Source organism: Epinephelus fuscoguttatus, linkage group LG10, assembly GCF_011397635.1.
Source record: "Epinephelus fuscoguttatus linkage group LG10, E.fuscoguttatus.final_Chr_v1".
Lineage (NCBI taxonomy): Eukaryota > Metazoa > Chordata > Actinopteri > Perciformes > Serranidae > Epinephelus > Epinephelus fuscoguttatus.
In genome coordinates, this window is record NC_064761.1 from 30,490,521 (window position 1) to 30,508,375 (window position 17,855).

Here is a 17,855-nt window from a genome sequence, read left to right on the forward strand (position 1 = left end):
GTATTTTGTTCGCCCCCAGCAGCTGTACCTCTAATTAGCTCTGATGTGCGTTAATGTGATGCATCCTGCTGGCCATGTGGGTGTAGCAACAACCATTGGGATATAGAAGCAATTGGAGGCAACTTAAGGCACAACACAGAGGAAGAGTTCACTCTTTACAATGTGCACAGCTGCTGACTTTAAAAGACACAAATTAAAGCGCAGTGGTGTGTTTTAGTTCACATGTTTTTTTTTTTTGTTTGTTTTGTTTTTAGCTCACATGCTTAAACTGAATTTAGGTTGGGATGTTTGACCCTTGGTCTGGGCATTTAACTCACTTCAGTTGTCCTGTGGTAGTTAGTGAATGAGCAGTGTGGTTAAGCAGGTTAAGCTAACCACAACATGGACTCGAAACGAACCGCACTAATTTGTGAGCCTGTGAACCTTAGGGTGCTTTCACACTTGGTCCCTTTCACCCTTAGGATGCTTTCACACTTGGTCCCTGTGAAAACATCCTCATTATATTCAGTGCTAGTGCTCTGCAAATGCTGCATTGAGCACCTGGTCTGGTGACATTATGTCCTTGGCTGAGGAATTCACACACTTAACCCAGAACATCTCCCATTTTTAGACCTGAAACACAACTCAAGTGAGTGGCTTTCAGTGACAGCCAAACAGATGGCTGAAAAATAGGGTTTTTAACAGCAAGGACAAAAAAAAAGGGACATGGAGGTTCTCGTATCAAGTATCTTTAAAGAAAGGTTAGCAGCTGACACTGCTGCAATTAGAAAGAGCTGAAATGGTCATAATCACTCCTAGAGTGCATGTAAGGAATTTCCTTATGATCTAGTAGCTGCACGTAGCCACATGTAGTCATAAGACCAGCCAACTGTAACCACTGAGACATGCAGTTCTCCATCTGCCATAATTTTTGCCCTTACTCTATGTAAGAATGAAGAAAAACAGAAAGGTGACAAAGCCAACTCACCTAGATTCAAGAACATTTCCGCCCCAGTGCATTACCTTTCTTTCTTTCTTTCTTTCTTTCTTTCTTTCTTTCTTTCTTCCTTTTTGCTGCTGACTCTGCAGCTTAAGGACACTGAGTTTGATGGTGAGCGAAACTGTTGCTCAGTCACTTTTTTCTTTTTTTTTTTTCTTTTTTTTTTTTTGTTACTGTTGGCCCAGAAATTTGGCATCTCTATCCTTCAGACTACCACTGCTTTAGGGAGGCTGTTAGAGGAATCCTAGTGGGGAAAGGCAGGCAAGAATATATATGCTTTCACACATGCAAATGTGCATAACAACCTGACTTTTTCGTACCTTATCTTTATACAGAAATATTGGGCTTAGAAACCTCGCTGGCCAGGAAATTGTGGTAACTCACTCAGTCACTATGGGATGTTTAGCTTCTGGTTTAGGAGCAGCTGCCAGGCTCTACTGTGCTGAATCAGTTATTCTAGGGAGAGTTTGCGTGTGTGTGAGTTTGGAATATACAGTATGTGCTGTATTACAGGGTTTCTCAAATTGCAACTGTGTGTTGTTGCAGTTGTGTCCAGGCATTATAGAATTCTGATCACCAAGCTAGCAAATACAGTATGTATAAACACAGAATGTCTCATCTGATCTCAACTGAAACTTGTTTCAGACAGAAGAGATTTTTTTGTTGAGGTGCAGTTTTTAATCTGTTGATGATATAAATATTTAGATGGTCTACAATGGACCACAGTTCTTTTATTTTCATATACAATGATGAGCTAGGGTTCTTTCATTACACACAGATGGATATCACTTGCTGCTCACAATGTCAGTATCTATGCAATACCTTACAATAAGGGTTGGTGCTGCACTGAATGTGTAATGTGTGTGTTACATTTGTCAGAGACACAAAATAGGATGATGTTGCTGTGTTTTTTGCGTATACTTTTACTGATCTTTATGTACTGATGAGAGAAAGCCAGTTCAGTCTTGAACTGAAGACCAAAACATTTAGTGGAAGAATGGTGGTATGACATCCCAGTGACATCACCATTTGACAAAGACAAGAACAATTTGCATCTCCTGGTTTGTTTCTTCCTAGGAAAATGCTTTTTGGTAAAATAATGACAGATAAAAGTTTTGTTTGTTTGTTTGCTTGAGCATAACCAACATAGGCATTACAATCAAGTGGTGTTGTATACAACTGGAAAACTGGAGTTTACTTTATTGAAGATGTTGCGTTTTTGTTTCATAAAAAACAAATATACATCTTCTTTGGTAGTATGATTTCTAAAAAGTCGTCATGGTGACTTTATCCAGTAAAATAGAACTATGTGATGTGACTTTTTTGTGTTTTCACTGCTGGTTTTGTGTGTGAGAGGAACAGAGAGAGGATGAGGTGCGTTTGATTTAATGTTCCATCCTTGCTACATTTTGTTAACCTACCACTTAATTGTTCCAAGACATTAGGTGCAGTATTGATAGTTAATGAACATGAACATATCTGGCTAGTTTATTACTCAGTGTAATCCGTTGAAATATTGGAGGGAGAACTGGATACTGTGTTCAAAGATAGCACCCCCACTCAATCCTATGAAAGTTGCTTACTGGGCGCATATGCCAAAAAAAGCCTCTGGAGGCTTCCTCACACTTCCATGTTTTTGGGCCCATAGAGCATGCACACACAAGTCCTTTTTTTAGCCGAGCAGGGTTGAGAGTAGGGGTGTCCAAGATTCCCGCCGGCCAAGTCAGCTGACTTCTTGTTGGCTCCTTGCACATATGAATAAGGTAAAACAATGTAATCAAACAGTTACTGGACTTATTGGAAATTGTGATGATTGAAGGAGTCATTTCATGGGAGCTGGGGTGTTCCAACAAACAAAAACATATTCACCATTTTACAACTGCAGTACGCAGAACTGTGTGAGAGCATGTTCACTGATGTCCTCACAACAGAGAGCTCCTCTCCAGAGATTTAAAAAATGTAGTTGTGGAGTTGTTCCAGCAAAAACTACATTGGCAGTGTTTGTTTTAATAAAAGATTATATCACCCAATGCAATAGTTTTGCTTTTTAATGTGTTTTTAATAGTTTTTGTATGATTATGGAGCTCTGTGCAATGGGGGGATAAGCTAAATCAGTCACAGCCAGTCCTTGTTATTAGGATACATTCGCTGTTGGTTTTGGCCTTTTCATTGGATCTGCTGATAAAAATAAAATTGGTTTTGTGTTTGTTAAATCCAGAACATGATTTATATGTACATAGTACAGTGTACTCATTCCTCACACTTTCAGAGGCAAGGCTGGCGTGTACGTCTTTTGACAGGATCAGTTCATGGAATGGGCAGATGGGAGATAGGCCCACTCATGCTGCCCCTAAGTCTGCCCCAGCTGCTTGGAGAAATTACGCTCCATGTGTGGTGATTAATAGGTCCTGAGGAACACGTCATACTTAGTTTCAACTGGGGTAGAGACTACTTGGGCACCAGAGAAGCAGCCAGTGATGAATGCAAATGCATGTGCTTCCTCACACCTACAAGCGCACGCAGTCCGAGTTAGCCCCTCGGGTGACTGATGATGCCTGCAAACACGGCTCAGTATTCACTCTGCTGGGTCAAATAGGGAATCCTCACTGTGACCCAGATAAGCTGTTTGGCTTAAGAGTTGTTAAAATGATTTATTATACTTCTGTGTTAGCTACATTGTTTTGGCTTTTACTGCTTTAGCTTAGTGTAATCATCCCTCTTCATCCCAGTCCTGCAAGGAGACCTGCACTGTGAGATGGCCTAGTTAGGTTGTCCTGTCCGGTTGAATAGCACAGCAGGTTAACTTTACAGGTACAGTTTACCAGTATAGAACTATATTGTGTCAGTGTCATGAAATGTTGCTCATACCATCAGATCTTTGTTCTCTGTGTCTCGTTTGTTTTCTCTTGCTTTCATATTTTGCTGGTGAACCAGACATAAGTCAGTACACGCTGCTGTTATGTTGTCTATGTTCTGTATATTCACTCTGTCAGCGAAATTTATTTTTGTTCTATTTGACTCTATTGTCATCATATTCTGCTTGTCTTACAGGTGAGCCGCGCAAATTTGACCCAAACTTCAGAGGACCGGTTCATAACAGGTACTACACATATTCCACATCGCCACCTTTTGCTTTAAAGTTGTTAGATCTAATAATGTAGCAGTGTCTGGATAAACAAAAGTAACTTTTTAATTTTAATTGCAGTGCATGATATTTGAGACACATTTTGTCATCACTGGTGATATTAACAGGAACTGTAAACCCGTTCATCTGCACTGTATTAGAATGGAGGCAGAAATCTCAGAGACAGGTATCTAAAAAGTCAAATAAAGTCACAGCAACACTTACATACCATTAGGACTTTGTACAAATTTTTATTTTTATGATGAGGTTTTTTATTCTGGTGAACTGACCCTTTAACTATCACAATCATCCAACATCTGATTCTTATGTGTATATTGATTTTGTCCATTGTATAATCTTTTTGGCTCCCACCCAAGTCAGAGCACTGATAGATTGATCATTTGTCATGCCATGTTAATAAAGATCGAGGCCGAGTGCTGGCAGCTCTCTCCACTCCACCACACAGATCAATGGCCATAAGTCAAGCTGGTGGCTGGAGTTAGCCCAATGACACACACTATTAACCAGCCAGATACACCCAAACAGATGTAGTCCACACATCAGCGGGACTATTGCAGGGAGATGCCTCCTGTTTTTCACCCGGCAGCACGGTAGCACTTCACCTGATGAACTACAGTCTGCTATCTGCCTCACAATTCTATACACGTTACAGCTAGTTATTGTTTGTGCTGTGCCATCATTTCTATGTAATATATCGAAAGAATGAAAACGCACATGAAAGTGGCAACTTTTGTGATCATTTGGGGACTTAAAAAATTAGGTCACATGATGCTGGTGGTGCTTAATAGATGTGGTCCTTCTCTAGAAACAGAACTATAAACTTCAGGTTGAGGATTCTCCCTCCAAAAATGAATACATGGGATGGTGAAAAAGAAGTCTACATTTTAAGACTACCTGATTTCTCCAGCACAATGAAGAATAGAATTTTGCAATAAAGCAAAAACCCCTCGAGGGTGTCACCACAGGCTTTTTCGATGATTTAGTCATTTTCTGAGGTAATGTAGGTTCTTATCTCTTTTATGTTCAATGTCAGTTTGGCAGGCTGCTGTGAAGGCATGTTTCAGTCCTCCTGTGCCTCTTTATCCCACCCTCTCCAGCCCATTTCACTGCTACAGCTGGGTGAAGGCACCAAGGATACTTTGATGTTTCTGTGGCTCAGAGGCTTGTCTTAATGAGAACTGGGAGAGAACCGACTCTGTGGTCGTCTTGTTTTCATGGAAGCTCGGTGTCTAAATGAAGTAACCGTGTCTGTAGTTATTGAGCAGTCCTTTAAGCGACATACAGAAGTGGACACGGTGTAGTGTTAATCCAAACTGGCTCCAGCTATAAACAATATAATATACAGATATAATTGGTGTAAACAAAGGTACACAGATGAGCTACAACTGTAGAACCATATTGCAATGTAAAGCCTTTTATGGTGTCCTGTCAAATGTGCACTCACAAATAAATTTAACTACAAATAAGTAGCTCCCTGTCATCACAGGATATGGACCTACTCACCTCAAGGAGCCTCGTGTTCATCAGTAAAGCTGCTCACTTGAACCAGTGTCCCTCTTGGCTCTCGTGACCGTGAGAAATATCTTAAGTGTGCAAATCTGACCCTCCAAATACCCCTTCCTGTTAATGTCTGTTACAAAGCAGGCACAGGCTGGCAGATTCACACCACAATGGCACCCATGCTATTCTGTGGCACTGCAGCCATCTGTGTCACCTTGGCTCCCTCAGAATATCAGCCCTGCAAATATAACACTGACACCAAAGTTTCTTATTGCACTAACAGAGCTTCCAGTACTGATTTTTTCCCTTTCAAAGCAGCACTGCCTGCCAGTACAGTACAAAAGCAGGCCAATGCTTTGGTCCCTGTGAAAGTATGTGTAAGTGACATCTGAGGAGGCCAGGTTGGGGTCCAAATAGATTTGCAGTCTGACTATATTTTGGATGTGGCCTGCTTTCCTGAGATAAGAGAATGAAGCAGAATTGTTTTCACTCCTCTAACTTTGTCAGCTTCCCTTCAACACTCACCTATGCATGCTTCAAAGGTGACTTTGTATTAGCACTGTGGTGCTGTGCTTGCACTTTGTCTTAATAATGCAGTCGTATCTATATGAGGGAGTTGGGAAACAAGACGGATCTACAGTAACACGTTACGGTGGAGGAGAGGCACGGTCGGCTCTAGACCCCCACCCCTCAGATCTCACCCTTTAATCGTCTATGATGTGTGGCTGAGTGATAGCTAACTTATCTTCCTGCTAAAGGATAGAGAGGGATTCAAAGATAACGAATGCAACCATTGCCATGGCAACCCTGACAGCTCTTTCCCTTGTTCTTTTTTTGAATGAAATGAAATGGTACTCCCTTGTCTCCCTTTGTTAATAATATGCACAATATCGGCAACAGCTTTACTTGTAGTGTGGCAGGCTGTCTTCATGCTCCTCATATTCACTGTCAGTGTAAAACTGTGGCTGTCTTCACCAGACAGAGCTGTGCCCACTTTAGCTGCCTTTGTTTCTCTGTTATCTCCCAAAATATAATTGCTGTGCTTTTAGAAAAAAATTGCTCACACTACGTCTGTAAGCCTTATTTCATATGACAACAAACTCCTCTTTTAGTCTTTTGTCATCCAATGTCATCTGTTGGACGTTTCGGCTGATGTTGGGATGTTTGCCTGAAGATACAGAGCAGATGTTCTGAGTGGAGATATTACAATTTGAATTTGCAGGTATCTACAGTCGTAATGTAATTCAGATAAGGATGGTGATAATGGAGTCATCTTATTCTGAAATGAGAAACGAGGAGAATTAGTAGCCCTGCTGGGACAGAAAACATTCCCAATCCTCTATATTGCGAAGTTCAGCAAACCAATCTACCAGAGCAGCCTGTTAACATAGATTGCAGGCTTTATTGCGGTTATTAATGCAGGACCATAAAAAGTAGCTCTTAATTGCAGCTACATTTGCAAGCAGTACGGGATAACTCGCAATGAGGACTCAAATTACACAGCTGACCCAAAATCTAAGAGGCTACACTGAGCATACAGCTTAAATAGATATGTTTGTTTCTTGTTTGCATCCTAATGTAAATTCATTAATGTCTCTTTAAGCTATTTTATAACTCTTTGTCCGTGTTGATCCTCAGCTGATATCCTCTGTGTGCATCAGTGCTCTAGTCTTCCTTCACTGTCTGCTACTTAATCATGAAATTGTATTTGGAGGCTGAAGAGCAGCCTGTATAGAACCATGTAACCATGCTGCATACAAAACAAGGACAATCTACTCTTCAAAGAACTACACAGAGGAAACACTGTCACATCTCTGAGCTCAGGCCTCCTTTTGACATTGGCTTCGCTCCTCTGGATGAAAGAGGAGAAGGGTTGAAAGCTGAAGGAGATGAGGGTCTCAAGTCAATTTGTGTAGCGTATGGTGTTAGAGGCAGGCTACGTACGTCCCTTGTATGGCCCTACTAGGCACAGTGGATTGAACTTGGCTTTATTCAAGGCTGGATAGTCTGAATAGTTTTGAAAGAGGGCTCAGAAGGGGCTGGACTGACAGCTTCTCTCAGGGTGGAAAGGAGGGGAAGAACGCTTGTTGTGGGAGAGAGACCGTGAGACAGTAAAGTAGGAGAGAGAGAGACTGTGAGACGCTGCTTTAAACTAGCAGGCTGAGGATACTGTGGAGAGAGAGGCAATCTTCAAATAACTGTCTCTGTGCCTGTGGGACAGTTAACTCTGGGGGGGAGATTCAGAGGCTCATTAGAAAGTCAGTAGATCTCCACTTCAGGTTCTTTGAAAGCACAATATACAGATGACACCTTGTTATACTTGGTAGCAAGTTGGATTGGGCAGTATCTATTATTTATATCTTTATACCTTCCTGACATATCACTGGAGCATACAGTAGTTGACAGTATTTGTCTAAAAAACAAACAACCTTTTACACCTGTTTTCCCAATAAATAGAAAAATACAAATGGAAACTGTTCTTCTGTTAACTGTACACCTTTTTAAATTCAGGTTACTTCATACTAACTCGACAGAAACAAAATAAAACTCACCAAAGCCATTCTGGTTAGTCATTTTTCCAATAATCACTCACTAGTTTGGTCGAAATAAACTCTTAATTCACTGAGTTAGATGTGAAAATATGTTGGCTGCCTGTTTTTCCCTGTTGTCTCTCTCTGCCTTTGCTGGCTTATTAGTTCTGTAATGTTATCCCCACTACTTGCAGTTACCATCTTGCTCAGCTAAGCGGCCTGTTGCATGTTGCACTGTTTACAGGTGTTTTTTGGAATGAAATTGTAGGGGCAAGTATAAGTACAATGTTATCTTGGATTTGGAGCATAATATTATCAGTATTAGCGATCGGTTTTTCAGTGTTCTGAGCAGTACTAAGGGACTGTCTCCGTTAGCTGCTCTCCTCCTGCTCTCTCTGCCCAGTTAGCACATGCTAGCAAAGCAGCAGTGGCTAACACCCCACACGGAGCCGTTCAACAGTCACGACAATCTCACACTGACACCATTATGGCTCGTCTTTGTCTTTAAACACATTATCAACTGATGGGTAACTTAAACTGTGTGATGCTAACAGTTAGGCTTGTCACTGTGTGCATGACAGGAACATAGCTCACTCTCCTGCAGCAGTAGTCCAGTTCTACAATAACATGATATTTTAACTGTTTTACAAAGGCTACTCTAATTTGTAGTGAAGTTGTGAATGACATATTACAAGGTTGCACCGAATGCACAGGAATTGGCTGAATTTGTGATAATGTTGGGGTTGCAACATCCTGGAGAGGATGAGATCAAGAGAAAGAGGAGTGTCTGTATTTTTGGCCATATTGAAAATCATATTTTCAGGATTTCTAAACACACTGGTATCAAGTAACACTGTGACAGTGCCCAAGCCTAGTGCTGCACCCAGATGAAACTCACTTGCCATACAGCAGCTCTGTCATGATTACGAACAACAAAATGGTGAAACATAATACACAGTTTTTTCTTCTTGAGATGAGCCAATTCGTTCTGGGGATGCATTAGTACATGTATTTTTCTCAGGTGACTGAATTGGAAAAAGGCATTCGTAAACCAACCATTCATACAAAACCTTATTTTTCCCTAGTAATCTTCTCCATGTCACACATCTCTCATTTGTTCTCACACATATTCTTTTCCCTCCAGGAGCTGCACTGATGTGGTTTGCTGTGTTATCTTCATCATTGTCATTCTCGGCTACATCGCTCTGGGTACAGTGGGTAAGTTTTACACGTTGCTGTTGATTGCAAGTTTCATAATGACACACACAACCTCACACGCACATGATGTGTTGTGGGCATGAAGTGAGAAGTGTCTTCGTGTGACAATAACTTGACAAAATCTTAATTTACCAAAAACTAAATGGACCTGCTCCCCTCCGCAGGATGCACCGACACTTTTTTTCTTTGTTTGACTTATTCATAGTTTCATGGTAGGCTATTCAACAAAATGTCTGATTGTTAAAACTGCGGGGGAGTTAAAAAAATGCAGCTCCCCGGAGAATGGGATAGTCTTAGGGTTTCACCACAACATGCAGCTTGTATGGCTCACTTTGGCTGAGTCTTTACTTGAGGTGATCATGTTAGTAAAGCAGTTTTGAGGTCATGGTTGAGGTTTTTGTTTTTTTGTTTGTTTTTTTTTACTGGATGACCAGTGGTTCCCTCTGGCTCTTATTTCATTCAGATTTTCTTGAAGCCGTTTAGGTCACCCGAGTGTGACAGAGAGTCCACTTAGTCTGCGACTGACTGAGGCCATGCAGTCTTGTAAATCTCCCCATCAGCTCTTTGTTTCTTTCTGTCTCGCCTCAAGTTTTTCTTTCATCCTCATTTAATTTTCCTTCCTTTCTATATTTCTATAACTATTTCTCTTTGTCTTTCTTTTTGCTCTGCCACTTTTCTTTACCTCCTTCTCATACAAAAAAAAATCATATCCTGTTTTATTCAGCACACCTGACTGCATATTCCTTCCTCTGTCACACACATATGATATACATCATAAATTAGGGAGAAATGAAATCCCAATGCTGTCACCAAAGGGCCGTCCCACGGCAGCTCGTTGTCAGCAGAGTCACGTCTCAATCTGGGCATGGGAAGGACTTACTGTTTCCCAGTCATTTAAAAAGAGCAGAAGCCATGACAATGGATGTGACTTCAAATACACACTGACACATCTGCAATCTGCTGAAGAACTTTTTGTTCTTTCTGCATATTTTTTTAAATTTCATCATCCCTGTTGTGTCAAAGACTTATAGACTGCTTTTGTTGTGCCATCACACGTTCAGCACAATCCGTCATTGACTGGCAAGGTGAAAGGCCTTAACACTGTGGTGTTCAGGTTGGGAAAACAAATGAAACACAAGAATTGCTTAGTAAATTGAATTTCAGGGTTGCTGCTACTCCTATCTAGAGAAACCGAACAAAACAAATTAAACTGGATTGATTTGTTTTATTTTGGGTTTTTTTTTTTATCTGTGTAGACGTTTCTTCTTAATTAACATGCATACATGCAATCCTCCAAATAAATTTCCATTGTTGTCTTGTTAATTGTGTTTCTTTTCTTTTTGTGCTTTGTGAGCACACAGAGAGATGCTCATGGCCTTGGCCTGATGCACCCATGTATTCGAGGATTTGATTACTATTGATTCATATAGGACCCTCTTTAACTCATCTGAACCTAAAAGACCTTAAAGGTCTAGTGTTAAGGCTTTAGGGAAGTATATTGGCAGAATTAGAATATAACATTTATAATTATGTTTTCAAACTAAGAAAACTATGTTTTCTTACCATAGGGCCTGTGTCCACATAGCGTTTTTTGTGGGCACTGGTATCTCTTTTTTTTTTTAAGTTGATCCCAACTAAGAGAGAGCAAATGTGGTTGTCTTCAGAAAAAGCATCGCACCCATTGTCTTTTTTCAGGGTGCTTCAGCTTTTTTGTTCAGCCGCCCCACGAGCTTTGAAAATCCCTTAACTTTTCAGAGAGGCGCTTATGGTGACATCACTGCCACTTCTTAAGTTAGGCTACTGTCTGCTGTCAGTACAAAGACAGAAAAGCCCATTTGTGTGAGCTGATTGGACGGACACTGAGTGATGCCGGTGAGTGTTGTTCTTTTGTCAGCGTAATGTAGGGTTATGTTAGCTACCAAGCTAACGTTAATGTTAGATATTGTTGTCATAGAAAGAAAACTCTTGTGTGACACATTATGAAGGGCTGGGATGAAACACTCCCCAGCCCCCTGCCACCGCTTTCCTGCTGGGAAAAAAAAAAAACGCTTGGGGGTCACGCATCCTTAGAATGAGCCGTTTATATCTACATAAGGAGTAGGCCCTTTTCCAAGGAGTTCACCATGTTGTGGCCCAGAATAGACAAACCAACCAACTGGCTCTAGATAGGGTCATTCACATTTTGTGTGGGCCACCATTATGGTTTTCCTACACACGCTTCGCACACAGGAGAAGTTTCAGTTGGTTGCAATCTGCAACCTCACCTGTAGATGCCATCTGCAATCAACTGTACTAGGAACTCAGAAAAAACTACTTCTGACACAGAAAAGTGTTATTCAAGTTGGAATTCCAAGTCAGAAGCTAAGGCAAGATCCATCAACCCAGAATTCACCTACATAAACACACGTGACATCGCAGCAACATGGTGGCGCACACAGTGAACTGAGCAGACTGACCTTTTAATCAATTGTTTTACTTTAATTAGTCTTTGTGTTGTAAAATGTGCTGTAACGTTGTAGCTGCCATTTCCATTTCCATTCAGTTGATTTGCACTTGATAGAAGACTTTGCGAACATGCATATCTCTGTCTCCATCCACACAAAGCAAATGCACACAGCAACTTAATGCTGTTGGCTGTGTTGGTTCACACTGTTATGCTCTGCCTCATTTACATGGTTTTGAGTTTGTTATGAGCAAAGACGAGCAAGACAGTTGACATCTTTAAACGCCATTTCTCTTCGTTAATGAGGCTGTGGTAATTGATGAAGGTCCACTGTAGCTGCCTGTGATGTTCATAGACTTGACATTCAAGCATCAATTTACTGTGTGCATCAATGTTTTTCTGAGTAGATGCACAGAGATGCATTTAGAAGGAAACTGGGGAATACCAACTCAAAATTATCAGTACATGTGTTTAGGAAGGTAAAAACTTTCTCTAAACATAAAAGCCTAGATACGCTCTCTGACTTACACACTCCAAAACTGAGAGCATGTGTCATGAAGGACCACAGAGAGTCTGAAAAGGAGGGTAATGTTTTGACCAGTGGTCTTGTACACCTCAGTGGGTACAACAAGGAAGCAACTACTACCAGTTTCAGGAATATGTGTCTGGTATGCTCACATGTTAAAATACATGCAGGTGAAACAAGTAACTGTTGTGCTGTGTTTTCAGCCTGGATCCACGGGGACCCCAGGAAGGTTGTGTATCCAACCGACAGCCACGGTCAGTTCTGCGGCCACCAGAACACCCCCAATGCGTGAGTGCAATAATATCTTTCTTAAATGATTGTACACTGGAATAATTATGTTCCCCAATTTGTCTGTCAGCTTTTCCATCCTTATCTTTACACTCACAAAAGGATTTGACCACAATACACGGCGATGGTTTGTGATTAATTATGGCAGACTGCACGGTGCACTCTCTCACTCTGAGTGTGTGTATGTGTGTGTGCGTGTGTGCTTAAATGCTTGCTGATAAAACATTGCAGTAATGGACTGATTTGTCAGTCTGTTGAATCCTTCTAATCAGACTCCTCTCTCTATCTTCATCACTTGTCTCCGCAGAAACAAAGCCATACTATTCTACTTCAACATGTTGAAATGTGCCAATCCTGCAGTTTTGATTAACCTCCAGTGCCCTACAACCCAGGTAAGAGACTGAATGAAGCCGCTTCTAGCAGCACTTCTTTGCTCTGCTTTATGTTCCCCTCCAACCTTTCCTCCACGCTTGATTATGCAAGATTGATGGGCTTTCTCATTAAGAAGATGCGTTGCCTCCTCCAGCTCTGTGTCTCCAAGTGCCCTGACAGATTTGCAACTCTCCTGGATGCGTGGAATACCAAAAACTGGGAATATTACAAGCAATTCTGCAAGCCGGGCTTCGAGATTGGCAGCAAGGTGAGACAGCGGCTTTTGTGTTTTTGCAAACTAGATGAAAATATATTTATTGAACTCCATGCCTCATCTGCATGCAGTTTGCACTTGCTTTTGCTTTGGAAACCAGGTATGTTTATATTCCATTTTGTCACGTCCTATGGGCAGGTGATTTACATAGTCCCCAGAATTTTATCCAGGCAAAGGGGCCTACTCTGGGGTCTAAATTACAAAAGTTTTCTTCAGTTGCAGACACACGTTTTGATCAAATATAACTGTACAACAAATAAAAGAATTAGAACATCAAGAGTAATCCATCCTCAGATTTCATCACTTTTATCTGTACAGTGGTTATAATGGAGAGCTCATTTGAATGCGTATGAGAGACGGTCGGTAGTGAGCTAGCAGCCACTGATGCACATCACAGCCCCGTTCTGTCGGCTGGCAGCAGTTCAGTGACGGTGACGTTGGCGCGATGGTGTGCAAGAACCAGAAAGTGAGGTGGTGTGTGGGAGCACCTAACAGCTCAGTCATACTGTTTGAACTGAATCATTGATTTCCCTTCCCACATCATCCCAAGTATGACAGTGTTACATCAGACAGGGTTCAAACCATCCCTGTCACATCTGACTTGACTTTTTTGGTCTACAGGAATAATGATGATGATAATACCAACAGCACAGGATCTGGACTGAGATTATTTGTGTGAAAACAGGAATTATTTTTATGTTTGTAAAACATACCGATGTTATACATCTTACTGATGATAGTTATTTTATTCAATAGCCTAAACTGAATTTATGCTATTTTTATGCAAGAATTTAATACAATAAAGTGTTTCATAAGTAAGAACTTAAGTGAACAGACTTAAAATCATTATTTTCCCTAACACATATTAGAAATGGCAGCAAAGCACACACGATTGTACAGAATTACAGAAACCTACAGGACAGATTCAGATTCAGAGAGATCAGTTAAGTGTGTGGAGGAGACACTTCACTCCATCTGTAGCTATGATACCTGCTATAAATCTCTTTTATTCAATTGTAAAATCACCATCTCCTTTATTCCCCTATTTTCAGAGAGTTGCAGAAGTCATACGAGATGAAGACTGCCCGTCTATGATCGTGCCAAGCAGACCTTGTAAGTCAGTCTGACTAACTGTAAACACTGGAATGCACAGTAGCTCACTATTTGTTTGCCAGGCTACTTACGACAAGAACAAATGTCTATAACTGTGTTTCAGTCCTACAGCGGTGCTTCCCTGATTTCATTACAAGAAATGGAATTTTAACTGTAGCCAATCAGACCATCTTCAAAGACGGTGACAATAACAAGAGAAGTGTCAGCGACCTCAAAGATGCTGCCAAGTAAGATCTGCTTCCCTGCAGTGTGAATCTTGACTTTGTTGTTCTGTCAGTTAACATACACATACAGAGAAAACACATGCATTGGATTAAGAATTGGCATTCTTGCTGTAGTAAAAGAATATTTAACCATTTACCCTGTGAAGTTAAGTGTTTTAAAACTGTTATGCTGTCACTAGGGCTGCCAAATCTGCACCCAGAGAGCTCTGGACAGATATTACAGGGTAGGACAAGCGGGCATGTCACTGATGCCCAGGAATGTGTCCAACCACATTCAGTCATTTGCATGTTTATTGCATGAAACTGCAGCTTACCCACAAGTTCAAAAGGAGAACTTAAGGGGTACCTACAAGCTTACAACGGCTGCTTTGTAAATCTACACCAACATGTTAATGGGCTGAAATGGAAAACTTTGGATAAACTGAGAAATTATGTATTTACACCAGTGAGCTGACACTATAAACATACATGATTCTGTGTTTGCTGTGATCAGCTTTTGTTTGCCCTGAATTACCTTGAAAGATAATGTGCATTAATGCTCTTCTTTTTGTAGCCAAGTAACTGCCATGCAGCAAGGAGTGGAAAGGTTTCCAAAATTATTTCTTTTCAGCTTTCTAACTTTGCCTCTGCTGTAGCCAGTAGCTCTGTGTAGACTAACCCTCCCACTTCATCATGAACAGTCTGTTCCTGAGTCCCTCCGCCTGCAACAATGGACAGGAATTAGGACAGATTATTACAGTTGTTCGTGGTATATATCTACCTCAAAACATCAAGTCATCTACTACTTTGGGTGTCAAATAACATAGAGAGTGATGTGGTGCCCCCTGGTGGTCAGTAGGTTTGCTCCCTCAATCTAGATATGAATCCAAGTTTGCATAACAATGCTGGAAATGATCCAAACTGTTGTCTATGGACAGTGACCTTTAGGGAGCTGAATTAGGACTCTTCATTATATGGTTGACTTCAGAGCTGCATTCAGCGTTCTGTTTGTCCCAGAGCAATGTTAGCTTGTCCTCTTTCCCTCCTCTGTCTGTACTTGAGAGATTTCTCTGAGTCATAGGGCAATGTGTCTGCAGTCGGACTTTGCAGCAGTCGGGTTTTGACATTGGCACCAGTCTTGTAGTTATATTGTCCCTGTAGAGATCTCAGCACCAGTGTCTGTTTCTGATCTCCATGACCAGAGTTCTTTAAAGACACCAATAGAAATAGACTAGAAATATGTTTGATTTTATGCTGAATCATTAATCTTTGGTTGAGATTTTATCTTTGCCCAGGGAAAGGTGAAGTTAAGATTTAAAGATCCAGTGAGTCTTTTTGAGGTTTACAACACAGTTTTTGAATAAAAATAAATTCAGGTGACAAGTAAAACAGATTAAAAAAAAACATGCAATTTATTTTAGGTTTGTTTTGTTGAGCACATCTCTTGTTTTCATTTGTAATGGAAAACTTACAGTACCTGTACTGTGAAATAAAGGGGTTCTTGATCTGACACATCCATTAATGTGTGCTGTTCCACAAGGTGCGCCTCTGTATCACATTCAGTATCACCCTGCTATGCCATTTACTGCCATACTGAAGGATCTATTGCTCCATAGTGCTTCAGTAACACTAATGCTGTTTTGTGGCTCTTTGATATGAAACTTGCCATATTTTTCTCCAGACCCTCATAACCCAATAAGTAGGTCTTAGAGCTGAGAACATCAAAAGCATTTTGAAACTGTATTCATCTTTGTTTCATAGTAAGAGCATTAAAGATAAATAAAGTGTCAAAATGCTTTGAAAAGCCCTAGTAAGTAAATCATTTGAAGCACTGACACAAAGCCGCCACAGTTCCTCTCCATGTTGTTATTAAATCCCCTTTTTGTTGCATCCTCTCTTTCCCACTCCTCACCTTGTTACTCCATCACAGAAGTATGGCCAGTCTGCTGAATGCCAAAGAAGTTGGCATGAAGATCTTTGAGGATTATGCAAATTCCTGGGACTGGATCCTCATGTAAGGATGTGCTGTGGCTTTTGGTGATTTTCATGTTTTCACTTCTCTTCATGGATTATGTGCTCCTGTGTGGGTAGAGAAAATTACCTGACCCATACGTTTAATAAATGATGAAACTTATTATAATGTTTACCGTGCCATTTTTACATGCAAATAATTGAAATTTCAACAGTATGTGATTTAATTAGTACCCGAGACGTCCATAATACAGATCTGACTACATACATTATTAAAGCCTATATGAATTTCTTTACCAGTGAAGCGCTGGTCAGTTCCCAGTACATCTGTGTTTGTGTTGTTGCAGTGGTTTGGTGATAACCATGGCGGTCAGTCTGGTCTTTATCCTGCTGCTGCGCTACACTGCTGGTGTGCTCCTGTGGCTCATTATCTTTGGTGTCATCGCTGCAGTGGGCTACGGTGAGATAGCTACCTTGCATTGCCAGTGGCTACTGTACACTGAGTACACGTGTTTTACATTTGCCTTTCTCACCTATTTTGCAGTGGGAAGTTCTGCTGTAGTAACAAACTGTGGCAGAGTTATATTTGCCTTACCTTGTTGCATCCTTTCCTGGCTTTGATTCTCTCTCTCTGTCTCTTTGTGTCTCTCAGGGATCTGGCACTGCTACTGGGAGTACAGCACTCTGAGCGGGAAGCCAGGTGCCAATGTCACCATCTCTGATATCGGCTTCCACACAGACTTCAGCATTTACCTTCAGCTCAGCCAAACGTGGCTCATCTTTAGTATGTTGTCATCCACGTTCATATGTTAACCTCACAGTTTGTACTTTTTTATGTAAATCTAAACAATTATAGGCATCCTTCTGTGAGTTTTGCTCAATCACAACCTTATGAACAACATTTTTCTATCCCTGTAGACTAGAGTTTTTGAAAATTAAACCTTCTGAAGTTCAGTTATTTAAATAACTATTTTTTTTACTAACTTGGGTTTAACTTTTTTTAAAGGTCTAGTGTGTAGGATATAGCGGCATCTATCAGCAGAAATGGTATCTAATATTCATAGCTATGTTTTAATTAGTGTATTCATTCATTAATTTTCCATAATCGCCTATCCTCTTAGAGGGCGCAGTGGGCCTGGAGCCTATCCCAGCTGACACTGGGTGAGAGGCAGGGTACACCCTTGACAGGTCACCAGACTATTGCAAGGCTAACACATAGAAACACAACCATTTACACTCACACTCACACTCACATCTACGGCCAGTTTAGAGTCACCAGTTAACCTAACCTG

General features: G+C 40.9%; 1 protein-coding gene across 3 annotated transcripts in view; it reads left to right on the forward strand.

The window, feature by feature from the left end:
• slc44a5b (solute carrier family 44 member 5b) overlaps positions 1–17,855 on the forward strand; it is a 41,362-nt gene that overhangs the window by 13,362 nt on the left and 10,145 nt on the right. For all 3 annotated transcript variants that reach the window (XM_049588463.1, XM_049588462.1, XM_049588464.1), the window contains exons 2-11: positions 4,031–4,079; positions 9,300–9,373; positions 12,546–12,630; positions 12,938–13,022; positions 13,157–13,270; positions 14,329–14,389; positions 14,493–14,616; positions 16,523–16,606; positions 16,911–17,023; positions 17,216–17,347. In XM_049588463.1, coding sequence (XP_049444420.1) covers positions 4,031–4,079; positions 9,300–9,373; positions 12,546–12,630; positions 12,938–13,022; positions 13,157–13,270; positions 14,329–14,389; positions 14,493–14,616; positions 16,523–16,606; positions 16,911–17,023; positions 17,216–17,347 — 921 coding nt within the window. The remainder of the gene's footprint in view (positions 1–4,030; positions 4,080–9,299; positions 9,374–12,545; positions 12,631–12,937; positions 13,023–13,156; positions 13,271–14,328; positions 14,390–14,492; positions 14,617–16,522; positions 16,607–16,910; positions 17,024–17,215; positions 17,348–17,855) is intronic.